Source organism: Ictalurus punctatus, chromosome 5 (genome assembly GCF_001660625.3).
Source record: "Ictalurus punctatus breed USDA103 chromosome 5, Coco_2.0, whole genome shotgun sequence".
Lineage (NCBI taxonomy): Eukaryota > Metazoa > Chordata > Actinopteri > Siluriformes > Ictaluridae > Ictalurus > Ictalurus punctatus.
Genome location: NC_030420.2, coordinates 7757340 through 7774365, shown reverse-complemented (window position 1 = coordinate 7774365; position 17026 = coordinate 7757340). Strand labels below are relative to the sequence as shown.

At 38.1% G+C, this 17026-nt stretch overlaps 1 protein-coding gene across 3 annotated transcripts in view; it reads right to left on the bottom strand.

Moving 5' to 3' along the window:
• The window catches only part of espn (espin), a 59089-nt gene that overhangs the window by 11889 nt on the left and 30174 nt on the right, over positions 1-17026 (bottom strand). For all 3 annotated transcript variants that reach the window (XM_017467128.3, XM_053680158.1, XM_053680157.1), the window contains exons 8-11: positions 16772-16930; positions 12880-13102; positions 4123-4268; positions 1462-1857 (exon numbers count right to left, since the gene is read on the bottom strand). In XM_017467128.3, the coding sequence (XP_017322617.1) occupies positions 1462-1857; positions 4123-4268; positions 12880-13102; positions 16772-16930 (924 nt within the window). The remainder of the gene's footprint in view (positions 1-1461; positions 1858-4122; positions 4269-12879; positions 13103-16771; positions 16931-17026) is intronic.

Sequence of the window (17026 nt, the reverse complement as noted above, 5' to 3'; positions counted from 1 at the left end):
TGAATGTACAAGCATGATGGTCAAGTGACCTTCAATGAACATGTAAAAAATATATGGAATGACAGGTGCTTCTATATGACTTGATTGACAACCAATGGCCTTGACAGATTTTGAAAATATAGACATGAATTTTGAAAAACAGGGAGAAAGGTAGACAGACATAACTGCATTCCAAGATTTAGACATAATTTGCAGTGTGAGGGCACCTTGCATCACACCACTGAATCCCCATGTAAAAACTTAGAGCTGTCATGCCCCATCACCAATATCTATATCTTACCAAGTTTCAAGAGTATGAAAACAATATTTATATTATTTAAAATTGTCTTGGGATGGTCACAGCAGCCCCAAAGTGAACACTGCATCACACCACAGGACAAATCATTGTCCAGCCAAACGACACAAAAACACATGCAAAAGACAAAAAAGTCAAAGTGCAGTAGTAATAGATGGAACCAAATAAATAAATAAATAAATGCAAGTTGTGTTGAATGCATTTCATAAAATCTTGCCTTCTGGCCTATTAAGCTTTAAACTTTTATGCCACTTAAATGTGTAACGAAACCAGTCTCCCATTTGGTCTTTGATCAAGATCACATATAAGCAGTTAATATTAAAGCTAACCAGATGAGTCTATTATAACACCCACACCACTGATGGAGTGCTTCTTGTTGTACATTCAGCCCTGCCTGACAGCCCATCAGCAAGTGACAGGTGTGTTTACTTATATATTTACAAAGAGACGGAATGTTCTGTCTGTCACATCCTAGACCAAGTCAACATCACACAACTGAATGCATTTTAGGCTTTCACGAGCAAATGGATGACCACAAAATGCTCTTGTTTAAAATAAATAAATAACTAAATAAATATATGACCGCACTAGAGAAAAGTTCATTTAAGGTTGTTAGACATAGCTTTTCTGTAGTCTAAGAAGTTTACATAAACATGGATATGATCAGAGAAACTGATACCAAAATCTCTTGATACGCTCCATTCAATTACTAGGAATTATATTTCTAAACTGCTCATCGCTATAACCAATTCTGTGCTGAATATTTTTTACATTATCAGATCATTTACATGTTTGAGCCTCACTCATACATGAGAAAGCAAAATATGATGGTTTAAAATGATGTCTCAGCAGACAGGAAATTATTTCAGAGTAAATCCACACTAACATACCACAACATGCAAAATCTCACATCCACACACTTCAGGCTCATGAACACAAAAGGCTAGAGACAAATAATGACAGTAGTTTAAGCTGAGAAAGTGACTTCCCTTAAGTACACATGCTCAAGTAAATTATGGCTTGAAAATCTACTATAATTACCAGCCGAGAGATATTTAAAACGCAATGTTTATGTAATGCTGATAATAGCAAAGACGGTTTCTCAGCTTATCTTCCAAAAACATTGCTTAAAAAAAAAAATTAAAATGGTTCACCCATTTCCTTACCTTTTTCTTGTTCTCCTCTTCCTCCTGCATCTTTGCTTGCAATTTCCTCACCATCACCTGCCTCTTCCACTCAGGAATGGGTCTGCCTTGCTCATCATGGGTGGGCACCAGGGCCTCTATATCCACCAGGCTGGACTTACGCGTCTGACCCGAGGCACTGTTGCCATTCACCACAACAGGCAGATGATCATAGCTCTGTGATGTGCTCATCTTCCGGGAAGAAGTGCCAAAAGCCGTAGGATTTGTGGATGTAGATGGGAAAGTGGGATCAGATGTTTGTTTTGTCGATTGGACTGCATTGGACTGAGGTTGTGGCTGCCACTGAGGTTGGGGCTGAGATTGGGGCTCAGTTTGGGGTTCCGATTGGGACTGAGGTGGCGACGCTGGACTTTCTTCCTGAAAAGGGAAACATCAGTAGGGTTAGATTTATAATGGAATTATATTTTAACAATCTAAATCTGATCAAAATGTGAGAATCTTAATCTCAGTGAAAATGACAAAAACTATTTCCAGCATTTATAAATGTTTGTAAGTAAAACAATTACAACCTAATAATTTGCTAACTACTCCTGTTTCGCATTTTTTGGATGTAATTTGTTCCTGTAAATAAAGAGAAATAAGAGAAGAGTAATGATACATTTATGTATACAAATAAATCAGGTACACCTACTATAAAATTGCACTATACAGATACACAATTATTGAGTGTTATGGAAGTCCATTTCCCCCAGGTAGAAAAGAAAAAAAATGTGTGTTTAAAAAAAAAACATTCTGACAGAAGCAGTATGCTGTAATTTTATGTATTATCTCAGAATTTTGAGACAAAGTAAAAAATTTGAGATTTGGAATTCAGTGATGGAAAGGGAATGCCAGGATTAATGCTAGGTCGAGTTTTTATAAGTTATTTAGCTAGTGGATCATTCTCAGAACAGCAGAGATACTGCCACGGTGGCGCCACAGTAGCATGTATACAACCTGTTACGTCTTCCCCTATTTCTATTACAGCTTCCCTACGTCTGTCCCTATCATGTTCCACTCGCTATGTGCCTCTTTTGTCCCTTTTGGCATTCCAGGTTCCTTACATGCTCTGTGCCTCAGCTTCTTGGTCTCTGTTGTTTGGCAGTCAATTAGTCCCACCTGTTCCTTGTTTCCCTTTGATTAGTTTGTCTATTTAATCTTTTTGTGGCCATGTTCATGAAATATTGTCCTGTATGTGTGCAGCAGTGTACACTCACACACACAAACACACACCAGTTGGAAAACAATAAATAAAACAGTAATATATGCATATACTAACCCTCACCCAGATAAAATGTTAGGGAACAGCCAGCAGTCATTTCAGGTTCATGACTGGCTGGTCTTTTCTCATTAAGCCTATACCCTTATGTTTTACTGTATTGGTCAAACAAAGAAGGCTGAAGCTGTGTATATGCAATAGAGATGACAAGATGAAAAAACAGTCAATATTAGAGCCATGCAATTCCTAATGACACCTTATGCCACCATTGATATGCTGAATAACTAACAAAAAAGGGGCCTAATTTAACAAGCTGCATCAAAACAAATTTATTCGTAAATCAATTGTGGGAACAATTATGCAAGAAATTTTCATATTCATGTAAGTGAATATGAAATGAATTTAGAAAAATTTACGTGTCCTTCTGCACGTATCCTTCAAGAGCTCTTGAGTTTGAGTTAACCTACATGTAAGGAAACCCACTAATGTAAACCTTCAAATCAAAACTGGCGAGGAGTTATTGAGGTTATTAAACACTGTCAAGTTTAAACCGCTTCTTTATTTCAAGTACATACACAAATCTAATGACAATTTTGTGAAACCCAGTCATTTCATATTAATGGTATTAACTAAAGAAAGATCAACGTAAAATCCAAAAATTTAGACAAATAAACCCAGTCACTAAAATAAGACAAATAAGTGTATGTTCGTTTAATGCTGTGCAATGCTTTAGAAGCAGCACCACGTGACTTATAAAAGGCCGATGCAGTATAATTCCGACTGTGCATCGTCCAACACCCTGAATACTTTTCCAACACAGCATCGGGGATTGAGCATTGGGATGCAAGAGGCCAAAGTGTGCAAAAGGCTAAAGTGCTTGGTGCTCATGCTCACCTGAGTACAATATAAATATATTTTCTTCTCCATTGTCATGTCAAACCATTTTCTTTTCACTTACATTTCCTGGAATTCGTCTCCAGATTTGAGCCTTTTCAAGTGTTAAACTGCTTAATAATATTTTTAATTGGTGTAGACATAAGTAAAATAACTTCCACTTCTGCCTCTGAGAATATTTTTTCTTTCACCTGATTGTCCTCTTATTGCCCTTTCAGCTGTCTGTCTATGGAGTTTTGTTGGTCTGACTAAATGCAAATGAGCGGTGCGATGTGTGTACTTTACAGGTGATTGCTGTTCATCAACATACGCACAAGTATGAAGAAATGTTTCAGCATTGCTGGAGCTTTTGAAAATCTTGCGGAAAATCTGGTGGTTCGGTTTGGCCCATGACAACGGTGACACAGAGCTTTAATAAAAACTGGTAAATAAGGCTCAAATTCCTAAAAATGGGACTAGTTACTGTGTATTTTCTGACCTGGACATATTTAGACCACAGATTGTGTACTTAATGACAGAATAGCACTTACATTATTCACTGGAGAGCCACCGCTGGAGTAGATGGTTGTGTAACCTTTACTGTGAGGCGTGGGCTTCAGGCACTTCCCGGCTTTAATTTCAGCTAGAAGCTCAGAGTTATCGCCAGTAGGGGACATCATGTTGAAGGATTTAGTGCCTAAGGCAAACACAGGAAGTGTGAGTCAAATGAACATGAGAGAGAGAGAAAGAGAGAGAGAGAGCGAGAGAGAAACAAGTGTCCAGACACCTAAATCTGAATAACTAAATAACGAAATACACAAAATAATGACCTTTAAATAATGAGTACTATTGTTTATGAAGCAAATCAAATTTTTGAATAAAGGACAAAGATCACTTTGATAAAGCTGTAGTTGATAAAAAGTTGCTAAAAAGCTTCAAAATGTGTTTGGTATTCAAAGAGGCATCGTAACTATAGATTTTCAAGTTCAACCATTTAAATGAATCATAATTCCTAGATGATGAAACCATTTTTAGGATGGTTTTAATCCTATGACATGATGACAGGCTCTTGAAAAAAATATATAATTTTGCTTTGGAAAAAGACATTAAAGTTATATGAACTGTTTTAAAGCAAACAATTCTATTATAACTAATGCATTTCCCCACAAATTTTCAGAATAATCTTGATGCAAGGTGCAAGATTAAGTCATAATCTTCTTACAAAGAGTTTTAATCACATTATTCATTTTAATCATGTTATTTTGGAACATTTTGTTCCAGTTTTGAAACAAAAGACACTTGTCCGTAACATTTGACTGAAAAACAAAAACAACGAACAAATGTGTTCTGATCATTTCAGGGTATTATATGAGCACACAGCAGTTAAATACAAAGACATGTAACTTTACAACAAATTAAATAGCACATTCTTGAGTAAGGCTCCAGAGGATGTGAAGAAAATCTGAATAAGCATTGAACACAAGCAAATTACACAAAGGATCTGCTGAAAGAAACCACAGCCTGTCATATAATCCAATACTGAAATCAAATGCTTAATGTTCTACCACCACAGTTTCATCCATTTTCAGACTAGAAGCAAGCATTTACATTCCTGACATTATAAAACTTTAAACAAAACCGTACATCACCTTCTGAGTTTGGTTCAGCTGTCCTTGACGTTCTTACATCCCTAATACTGTAAACTCTTGCTTCTACTTCGAGCTCAGTCACAGTCTTTCCACAGAGAATGATTGAAAAAAAAAGGCGAGCTCAGGCTCGTCACAGCTCTGAACTCTAAAGAGATCAGCACTAATCAGCTTGGACAAATTGTAACTCGCTGCCAAATTGGAAGTGGATTTCAAGTCGCTCACCCCAGACTCCCCTTTCTATATTCTCACTCACTTTCCAGCAGTCTCGCATGCAATCGTTCCTCTCTCCCTAATCCTCTCATCACCTTTTCAGCTGGCTCCGATTGCACTTTCCCTTCCCCGCCTCCTCCATTTTAAATTCTCTCAAGACCTCAAACTACATATTAAATGGAGGCAGAAAGAACACAGAAATATGCCCACAAACAGAAAGAAGGCAGATGAAATGTACAACATACAAACTTATTTTCACAAACACACATTCATCTCACACTTATCCGCATGCCAGTCACAACACACAATACCATCAGTCTTAGTGTCCTGATACATCTTCAGCTTCAAGCACATATCAGTGTGATCTCGACTCGTTTACAAAACGAACAGAAGTGCTGTCCTGGATTCTCACGACAGATGTGTGTGCCATGGTAGAGACCGAACTGATACAGGAAAGAGCATACTGATGAAAGCAGGGTTCAGTCACCAGGGGTAAGTGCTATGATTAAAACCTCTGGATGTTTACAGGCCTTTGTAAACTTTTTTTGCTGTGACTCAGTTCACAACATGCTAAAAAAATAAACCTGAAATAAATACAGTTAAAAACACCAAAAATATCATTTATGACTTATGTTTTTATTTTTTGGAACATTTATTTATTGTTCTTTCTCTAACTTGCAGTTATATTTTCAGTTTTGCAACAAATTTTGTTGCTTTAATTTGTTCTACTTTTGATTCTACTTTGTTTCATTTCAGCCAGCTCGTAATTTCCGGGGCTGTTTTTACATCGCTAACTCTTCACTTTAGAGCACTTTGAGTTACAATGGATTTGTAATTGTTACTATTATTTTCGTGATTGTAGTGTTTAAAAAAATCAGTCACACTGTACATGTACTGTACATTTAAAAGTTCTCAGCACATCATGTTAAACTTTAAATGCTCTCGCCGTGTACATTATGCTTATTATTGCAAACAATGATTACTGGGTAACACTTTCACAGTGTTGGATGGCACTGGATTACTTTCACAATTAGCATCGATCGACTCTATGGAATGTAGAAAGACACACTAATAATAAACACCAATAATTTCATCTCAAGGCCATCCAATGATGTTTGTGTACGTAGCTGCATACGACAAATTTTATACACAATTTGAAATTATGCTTGTTTAATTCATATTCTTACTTATAGAGCATGTTTGAGTTAGCTTACTCTTAATTAACACGTATATATACGTGTTAATTAAGAGATTAGCTAACAAACATGTATTAACGTACTTAAGGTGGTCGTTATTTGCGCATAAAAAAATTCACATTGAACTTAATGTTCGGAACTTAAGCACTTCATTCGTTCGTGATTAGTACATGCCTTAACTCATCTTTAGTTTATATATAAGTAAGTATTAATTCAGGTATAAGTGCATGATTATTCATGTACTGTTATTGTAAATTGTTACCGATTATTGAGACTTTTTTTATAGTGCATAGGTTTAAATGTAATACACTGTTAAGACACTAACAAGAGAGCCATCTTGAATATTAAAATGATATTCTAAAAAACAATATATTTGTTTTTTAGAATATAACTCTTATGTATACCACAGCACTGTTGAACTTTCAATTCTGACTGGTCATTGAATTTCTCTGAGAGCAGCTCTGACAGTGGTTCCGGCTGAACGGTTTATAGTAATGTGCTCATTCTAATACACAATCTTTTCTAAAGTAACAACAGACCTGTAGTTGTACTTGGAATTGTATTGCAGATGTGCCACATAAACAGGCTAACATTAAATAATTGTTGATATGATTAAGATTTCTGTGAGGTTGTTTTACTTTGTTTTTTTGGAAGGAGTCCCCAGTGTCAGCGCTTTGTAACATTCAGAGGTAATGCTGTAACTTTATGTTTTCAAAGAAAGAAAGGACTGACTGGTGAAGGAACGACTGTTTATAGCTGCTATAATGTATGAGAGGAACTAACTTGAATGAAGTGTCATTCTTTTAACTAATAAAAATTGTAGTTCTTGACAAACTGCTGTGGTATAAGAGGAATACAACACTTCAGGCATGCTGTTATAGGAAAATAATCAACTCCAGACTGATAACTGTGACTGAGTTTGCCTCACACCATCCCGTCTTTGATTATTTAGCTATAACAGCATGCCCCGTTGTGTTTTATTCCTTACATACAAACAGAGCCACTGCTAATAAAAGAATATAATAATGACGCCGGATCATATCCAAATAAGCTTACAAGAGAACAGGAAGCAGGAAGGACACAGGCATATATATATATATATATATATATATATATATATATATATATATATATATATATATGTATGTGTGTGTGTGTGTGTGTGTTCAGTATCTCACAAAAGTGAGTACACCCCTCACATTTTTGTAAATATTTGATTATATCTTTTCATGTGACAACACTGAAGAAATGACACTTTGCTGCAATGGTGGCCAAGACCATACAGCGGTTTAACAGGACAGGTTCCACTCAGAACAGGCCTCACCATGGTCGACCAAAGAAGTTGAGTGCACGTGCTCAGCGTCATATCCAGAGGTTGTCTTTGGGAAATAGACGTATGAGTGCTGCCAGCATTGCTGCAGAGGGTGAAGGGGTGGGGGTCAGCCTGTCAGTGCTCAGACCATACGCCACACACTGCATCAAATTGGTCTGCATGGCTGTCGTCCCAGAAGGAAGCCTCTTCTAAAGATGATGCACAAGAAAGCCTGCCAACAGTTTGCTGAAGACAAGCAGACTAAGGACATGGATTACTGGAACCATATCCTGTGGTCTGATGAGACCAAGATAAACTTACTTGGTTCAGATGGTGTCAAGCGTGTGTGGCGGCAACCAGGTGAGGAGTACAAAGACAAGTGTGTCTTGCCTACAGTCAAGCATGGTGGTGGGAGTGTCATGGTCTGGGGCTGCATGAGTGTTGCCGGCACTGGGGAGCTACAGTTCATTGAGGGAACCATGAATGCCAACATGTACTGTGACATTCTGAAGCAGAGCATGATCCCGTCCCTTCGGAGACTGGGCCGCAGGGCAGTATTCCAGCATGATAACGACCCCAAACACACCTCCAAGACGACCTCTGCATTGCTAAAGAAGCTGAGGGTGAAGGTTATGGACTGGCCAAGCATGTCTCCAGAGCTAAACCCTACTGAGCATCTGTGGGGCATCCTCAAACAGAAGGTGGAGGAGCACAAGGTCTCTAACATCCACCAGCTGATGTCGTCATGGAGGAGTGAAAGAGGACTCCAGTGGCAACCTGTGAAGCTCTGCTGAACTCCATACCCAAGAGGGTTAAGGCAGTGCTGGAAAATAATGGTGGCCACACAAAATATCGACACTTTGGGCCCAATTTGGACATTTTCACTTAGGGGTGTACTCACTTTTGTTGCCAGCGGTTTAGACATTAATGGCTGTGTGTTGAGTTATTTTGAGGGGACAGCAAATTTACACTGTTACACAAGCTGTACACTCACTACTTTACATTGTAGCAAAGTGTCATTTCTTCAGTGTTGTCACATGAAAAGATATAATCAAATATTTTTTTGGAGGGGTGTACTCACTTCTGTGAGATACTGTGTGTGTGTGTGTATGTATATATATATATATATATATATATATATATATATATATATATATATATATATATATATAGTAAATACTCCCACAAACACACACGCAGGAGAAAGATCTGTGTTGTTGCAGGGAAATGAATACTTACTCTTCCTTTGCCGGAGTGATTCTGGGTCAGGAGTGACAGAGGTAGAGGAGAGATTTCCTCCTTTAGAGCGACCGCATAGAGGGAAAGAAGATTTTGGCCAAAAGAGACACCAGTAGGAAAAAACCCAAGTTCAAGTCCAAGTGAAAGAATATAACAGAATAAGTGATGGAAAGACAAGGACAGCAGGCAAGTGACAAATGAAAAAGTCAGGATACAACAAAATGAACATAAGAGGAGCAAGAGAAGAGGAGTGAATAAACACAAAAAGGACAAAAACAAAATTAGTAAATAAAACAAAAATCTGAACTGCTGTTTTTTGCAAATGCGTTACACATGTGCTGATGTAAGGAGTTTGATAAGGATGGAATCTAATGTCAATTTCTACAGCAACACCAAAATTACTAAGCAAGTCTCAGATTTAAACTGATTTCTCTATCTGCAAAAGTGTGTTTCTCAGTGCATCACTACACTGAGTGTATAACACAATTGCATACATTGCTTACATAAGTCCTTAGATTCATGTGTAACAAGTCAATCTATTAGTCATAGTGCTCTTTTGTTCACAGCCACTCCTGAGGCATTAGGCCTCTTTTGTCGGCTGCTTGTGTATACAACCTGTTCAGGTTCTCATTCAAATTTGTCTAAGGTACAGATGCTCTGAAGAGCAAATGGACTGACTAACACAAAAGCAATGCCAGCTATACAGTGCAGCGTATTTTGTTGACATAATCCTGAACTGAATGGTTTGAGACCGACGTCCCTTGGAAGAGGAGCAATTACGCAAATGGGATAACACTAAACCGGACTTGGAGGTAACGATAGCCCCCGTGCATTAATTCGTAAACGGATATTTGGGAAGCGCAAGCAGGCTGCTCTCATGGTAACAGGGTGAATCTTTAAAATATTTACACTGTCTCCTGACTGGGTTTTACATCAAATGTGTTGCAGACTGTAACCTAAAGGGGTCACTACTCGATCTTTTCACACAACAGAAACTGAAGGAACACGTTTCTGTTGCTGCTTTTGTTGCACAAAAGGCATGAATGAATTAAAATAAAGCATGAATATAATTCATAAATCTGACATAAATATGAATTTGATCTGTGAATAATCATAAAATTCCCATGTGAAATATATGTATCTTCTTTTTCCTGAAGAGCATTGCTATTTAGCTTATCTTTTTTTTGCATATTGAAAAATATATATTATATTACTAAAGTGAATGAAACTGTCTGAATCAGTCATAGTGGTTATTGAATAATGAGGTTTAAAATGAATGATAAGCTGGGAGTTAAAGGTGTTATTGCCATCCTGAGAACTTTATGTCACACAATTCACACAAGACAGGCAGATTACTAAGATAACTATAGTTCCGCAGTACTGTCACAGACAAACACACGATTTGCCGAGATTTTACAGATTTCTGAGTGATCTCATCGGGTTTGTTTTAATAATTTCTTCTTTCGTTATATCTTTTCAACATATTCTTTAAAAAAAACGATAAACTGAATAAATAAATAACTCCTCAATAACTCCTGCTCAGTATCAGGCGGATTTTCACTACTATCATGCTGATAAGATTAAGGAATTAAAAAAAACCCAGAAACTATATCTATAATATGATGATATCAATAAAGCTTGATATATAATTCATAAAGCTACCTAATGATTGCTTCACAATAGAGTTGACATAAAAAACGCTTTCTAATATAAACAAAAAATTATTGTGATATATATTTTTATTTTCAAAACACCTCAAAAACAGTAAGTGGTGACAATTTTTGTTATATTAAAATAAATTTGTTTTCATATGGGAGGAAATTGTCACATTGGCACATTCATTAAAAAAAGTAGTAAGCATAGACATCATAGATCTGGCTTACATCATTTAGTTAACTGACAGAGTTAATTCTTGCCATGCTTTACCAATTTATACAATTTATCACATAGGATTACTCTGATTGGCTAAGAAGAAAGCTGTTTGTGTGTGTGTGTGAGAGAGAGAGAGAGAGAGAGAGAGAGAGACAGAGACAGAGAGAGATAGAGAGTATTTATTGAACTTAACAGTGCAAACAAAATTAAACTAAGAATACCGAATTATAGAAATGACATTCCTTTATTCATCGTGAGTGAGCGCTTTATTCTGGTCAAGGTCGTGGTGGATCCGGACATCCGGAGCCTATCCCGAGAACTGGACACAAAGCAACAATACACCCTAGATGCGATGCCAGTCTATCGCAGGACAAACACACATTCACACACTCATTCACACCAAGGGTCAATTCAGCATAGCCAGTCCATATCGAGACCAGTGAAAAATTTAACTTACTGCCAAGCTCTAGTGCTTGAATAATTTCATTGCTCTATGCCCAAATACACCTGTAGTCCAAATGCTAAGTCTCGGAGAGCAGCTTAACCCAAAGTGGCTAATCAACAGGGGTTGATTGGGATCTAGCTGATGGGGAGCGCTATTGCTGAACAGTGTGGGGAAAGCATTGTTCGACTAATCTATTATTATCTAACATTCTCAACACTGATATCATGGAAATATGGTTAAAACAAGTATTTGACACAGCTGTTTTTGTCCAACTACATGGACATACTTTAAGTTGTCAGTTTTGGCATCAAAATTCAATTAATTTTACTATTAACTTTACTAATATTAATATTAAAAATTACATTTTAATAGAGTTAACAATCAATTTTAACCTTAACGCATAGCAAATACTGTATGGACATTCAAATAAAAACAATTTTGTTCATCTCAGTAACGTTACAAGCTGCACCGTTGCAATTTCTATATTCAAGTAACATAATCTTATACAGAATCTCAAAAAAGTAACCCAGTGTGCGCAGTCATACTATTGGGTGTAATTTGTGCCAATATCCATTTGTTAAACCACAAAGAATCGTATCTATAAACATGGAGTGTGAAAAAAAAAGCCCAAGACACAAAAGATGAAAGCAAAGGGCTCAGGGGTGATTTATCAGCTTTAAAAAAAAGCCCAGCGTTTGTGAATTCTCAAACCTGATTGGTCAGAAGGTGTTGATTAATTTTCTATAACAGCAGCTCTGACAGTAGTTTAGGCTGTACTTAGTTTAGATCACAGGTTTATATTACATGGCAGACGTGCCACATAATCTAAGCCTAATAATATACATAAAAAAGTGCTGTTGTTTAAGAAAAGAAGTCAGTACATTTTCTGCCATGGGAAAACGCTTTAGGACAGAGGAGATTGACCTTTCTGGTTTCTCAGTAACATGATAAACTGTGTTATTTTGTCTGATTAACTTCAAGAGAAAGAATTAAAAAAAGCTGCTATATCCCTTTATTCCTTACGTATAGTTCATTTTCATTGAGATTATATTAGAAATTGTTTCAATTTAAGTTAAATCCAATTACAGCACCAGAGCTCAGGTCTGCTTGCTGCTCATAGAAACCAAAGAGCGCACGAGCACCTGCTGTTCATCCACCTGTCTGTTTACACACCCAGGCTTCCCCTCAGAAAAATACCTGACTATATGATCAGCCCTACATATCCAACAGAAGACACACACGGAAAGAGAAGAAATTAAGAAGACTGAAAGACTATTTAGATGAGGATAGTGTGACGGAGAGCGGGCCATGAGACCATTTATAAAATGACAGGAGAAAAGAGTTGAGGATGGAGGGATGTTGTTGATGAGTCAGAGAGTACTCACTGCTAGAGGAGGAGGACATGCGACGCTGGCTGGAGGCCGCTGGAGGAGCGTGGTTGCTCTGGGGAGGTGGAGGGACCTCCGAAGGCAGTGGGGGTGCTGGAGGTGGAATCTGGGCAGGAAGCAGAGGAGGTGCAGGAGGAGGTGCGGGAGGCTCCTCGCTCTCTCCCGACCCATTCTCCACTACAAGGGAGGCGTCAGCCGGCTCCTCCAACAACACTGAACCCTGCATGTGGAAAGAAGACACCATCATTTTACTGTCAAATTATGTCAAACTAAACCAAGAGGCAAGAGTCGTTAGTATTTTCTCCCACATTGTAGCTATAACATGGCTGATTGTGAACTGAAGTTAGCAGGGGTGGAAAATAACTCTAATTACAGTACTTGAGTACATGGTTCACTGGAACAGTACTTTCTGAGTATACAGTTATTAAATCATAGTACTTTTACCTTTACTGATCAAATTAAAATAGTTGCTTAGTGAGCAACAGTCAGCTAACTTGACTTTTTTGTATTATACTCTTGATAATGAAGGTGCTGCTCACTTGAGCATAGCTCGCTTGTTTATTTATCAAAAGGACAGAATAGACAATACAACTTTTCAAATTAAATGTGTCAGTAGACAAATAGACATAAAAAAAGTCATTTGTAACATTGTCTGCATCATAACTATTTTACTTTTAATTTTGCTTTTCTTCAAGTTATTATTTTCAAATTATTTTGTATTCTGTCCATCACTGGACATCAGTGAGGACTCAAGGGGTTTGAATGATACAAAATTGGTAGTGTTAAACAATCCTGGCTTTCACACATTATTTGCTATGTTTCCTTGAACACGTTTTCTGCGCAGAAATAATTCCTAAGAAATTATAAAAACATTTATCCCTCAAAATAGTCAAATTAAATAGCAATAATATATAAAATATCTATACATTTTTTTGTATCACTTATCCTACACAGGGGCACGGGAAGCCTGGCACCTATCCCAGGGGACTCGGGGCATGAGGTTGGGGACACACTGGATGGGGTGTCAACTCATCGCTGGGCAGAATCACACACACTTGCGCACCGATTCACACACTATAGACAATTTAGAGATGCCAATCAGCCTACAACGTATGTCTTTGGACTCTGTACCCAAAGGAAACCCTCAAAACACGGGGAGAACATGCAAACTACACGCACACAGGGCAGAGGCGGGATTCAAACCCTCAACCCTAGATTATTCCCTGTAAAACAGCATACGATAAATTGCTTAGTCAGTCACAGGCCTCAAAATGTAATAATTAATTGCATCACAGATTTAGAATTTTAATTATTGCATATAATTACTGAAATTATAATAATTACTATCTCATTATTACTATCTTAGAGGTTTTTCAAAAACATCTCCTCGCTCACATATTCAAGCTGCCTTATTAGTGCTCAAAAGCTAAGCGAGGACGATCAGTGACTCGGAGGAATGAGCAGACATCTGTTGTGACTTAAGCCCTACAATCCTCCACACTCCTGCTCTCAGGGGACTATTATTTACCCTGTCAGCACCCCCAGCTGTCACAGTACTAATAAAGGCATCCCTCCTCCTAACCCTCCGCCCCTTCCCCATGGCACGTGCCCCCACAGCCCCCAGTGTGTGGCGCGTGCCAGACACGTGCGTGCTATTCCCTCCCCTACAATTAATGAACCCACGCTTCTCTCCCCTCTCCCACCATATGGTCCACTTCATGTCACAATGAATGGAGCAGCTAATGGGTCTTTACTCAGGGGACATGTCAAGTGCCATCTGGTTCCACTGGAGAGGGTGGATTCCTACTGGGAGTGTAATTAGCTCAACAGAGATTACAGAGACAATAATGAGGTGTGTGTGTGTGTGCACTGGGTATCAGTGAAGAATTTTAATAGAGAAATAATATTTTTTACCCAATTTCTTCCAGTTCTTCCCCTAATATCTAGCTCTCCCTTATTACACATACACAGCAAAAGCATTGTACTTGAATCTTCTATAGAAGCCCACAGAATCCAGGCTTTGCTGGATTATTATCGCGGTTTATCGGGTTCTTCGAAGGAGATTGCACTGTCCTCCAAATACAATTTATGTTAATTGAACAAACAGTGAGAATTGCAGTGAGATATATTAGATATCTCAGAAATATATTAGATATATAATATTAGATATATAATCAATTTCACCAAGACTGATGAATAATATAGACACTTCTGTAAATATTTCATTGCTGCATTTTAGTGAAAGGTTAGAGGAGGCAGGATTTCCCATGTAGTCTTAAAGCAATCACCTCTGCGTGACAGCTACCAACTGGAGAGAGGGTGAAGGATAACATGTACTTTGTCGGAGACATGAAGACACCCTCACCTGAACACACAGCAGAATCGTGCTATCTTCCACATACATGAGCTCACAGATGCCCATGATTGGCTAGTGTCTCCATCCCTCCCAACCAGAGAGCACAGCCAATTTTGCTCTCTTGGACTCTGAATTACAAATGGCTGTGGCATCATCCTAATGATTGGGGCATGGTGGCTTAGTGATTTGCACATTTGCCTCACACCTCTGGGGTTGAGGGTTCGGAAGCCCAGTCCAAAGATGTGTTGTAGACTGATTGGTATTTCCAAATTGTCTGTAGTGTGTGAATGAGTGTGCGATTGTGCCCTGCGATGAGTTGGCACCAGTTCCAGGGGGTTCCCACCTTGTGCCCCGAGTTCCTCGGGATAGGCTCCAGGCTAACCTGCGACCCTGTGTAGGATAAGCGGTATGGACCATGGATGGATGGATGGAATATCCTAATGATATGTCAAACGCTTTTCTGTTGCACCACTCAGGAACATAAATTGCAACAATAAAGCATGCAATATTACTGAGATGATGCATCGACATGAAAATTCCTGGAAAATTTAGGACACACTGGTACACACCAAAAACCAATACTTCTTTGATTTCTTTGGTATAAAAAATATATGTAATATATAAAATATATTTTAAAAATAACATCCACTAGGCAGTGTGTGACGAGGCTCAATTATGTTTCTGCTGAACTCTTGGCCTTTTTTGAGTATTTGCAACTGAAAATTTGATAGTCAAAATTTCAGTGCAGCCATATTTTTTTAAAATTATATTATCACTTTTGAATTTCTATTAATATAGACACCTGAAGATGTCATGCAAAATTTATTCATGAATATAGCATTTAAATCTGACACAAATAAATTTTTAGGTCTCTTAACAAGTTCTTGTATGAAACTACAAATGAAAATAAATGACAGTTGAGATATAATACATTTTGCATTATAGCCTCCACTCTCATTATTAAATAAGAACAAACCATTTTCATTTATTTATTCTAGTGAAGAATCCAGTAATTTTCCTTTTAATTTGTCAAAACGGAATCGGTTTTTCGTAACTCGGTTTCAGATAAAATGCATAATGTGTTTTATATCTGTCAGGTTTGTTTTAATACTAAATGTGCACAATGGACAGAGGACTCGTATTCTGTTTTGGAAATGAGGCGTAGCTCTGTTTTGATGAATGATATAAAAAACCCAAGGCCCCAAATGTCATGGCTATGTAACATGATGAAAGAGCTATGCAAACAGCTCATAGTGTTTATCGAGCAGTGCAACTAATATGTGGATTAAAAGCCAGGTTCTGCCAGTGCTGGGCCACACCCGGCACGGATTTGTGCTTTAGTGTAGCAGGTGAAGGAGAGGAGCTGCTGGAATGGTCCACACACACACACACACACACACACAAACACATACACACAGGAATACGTAGCAGCCATGTTGGTATTGCTTTCCTGTGCTTTTTCGTCACGTAAATAACTTTGCACCAAAGTTGTACCCAAATGATATCTACAAAGTTGAACAGTTCATGACGTACCTCCTCATCAGGTGCCATGTCTGTCCTGGGTTGCACGTCCGTGATGTCGTTGCCCAGGGACTTGTAATAGTCTCCAGTGCTGGGCTGCTTACTGAAGCTTCGTGACTTCCTGTTGGAGTCCACCCGCCGCAGTCTGTCTGAGTTCTCCCCTCCTGACACCTGGTGCCGATAAAATAAAGCACACAGACAAAAATTAATGTCGAATCAAATATACATGAGTGATCTTAAATATGAAAGCTTAAACTATTGATCCAG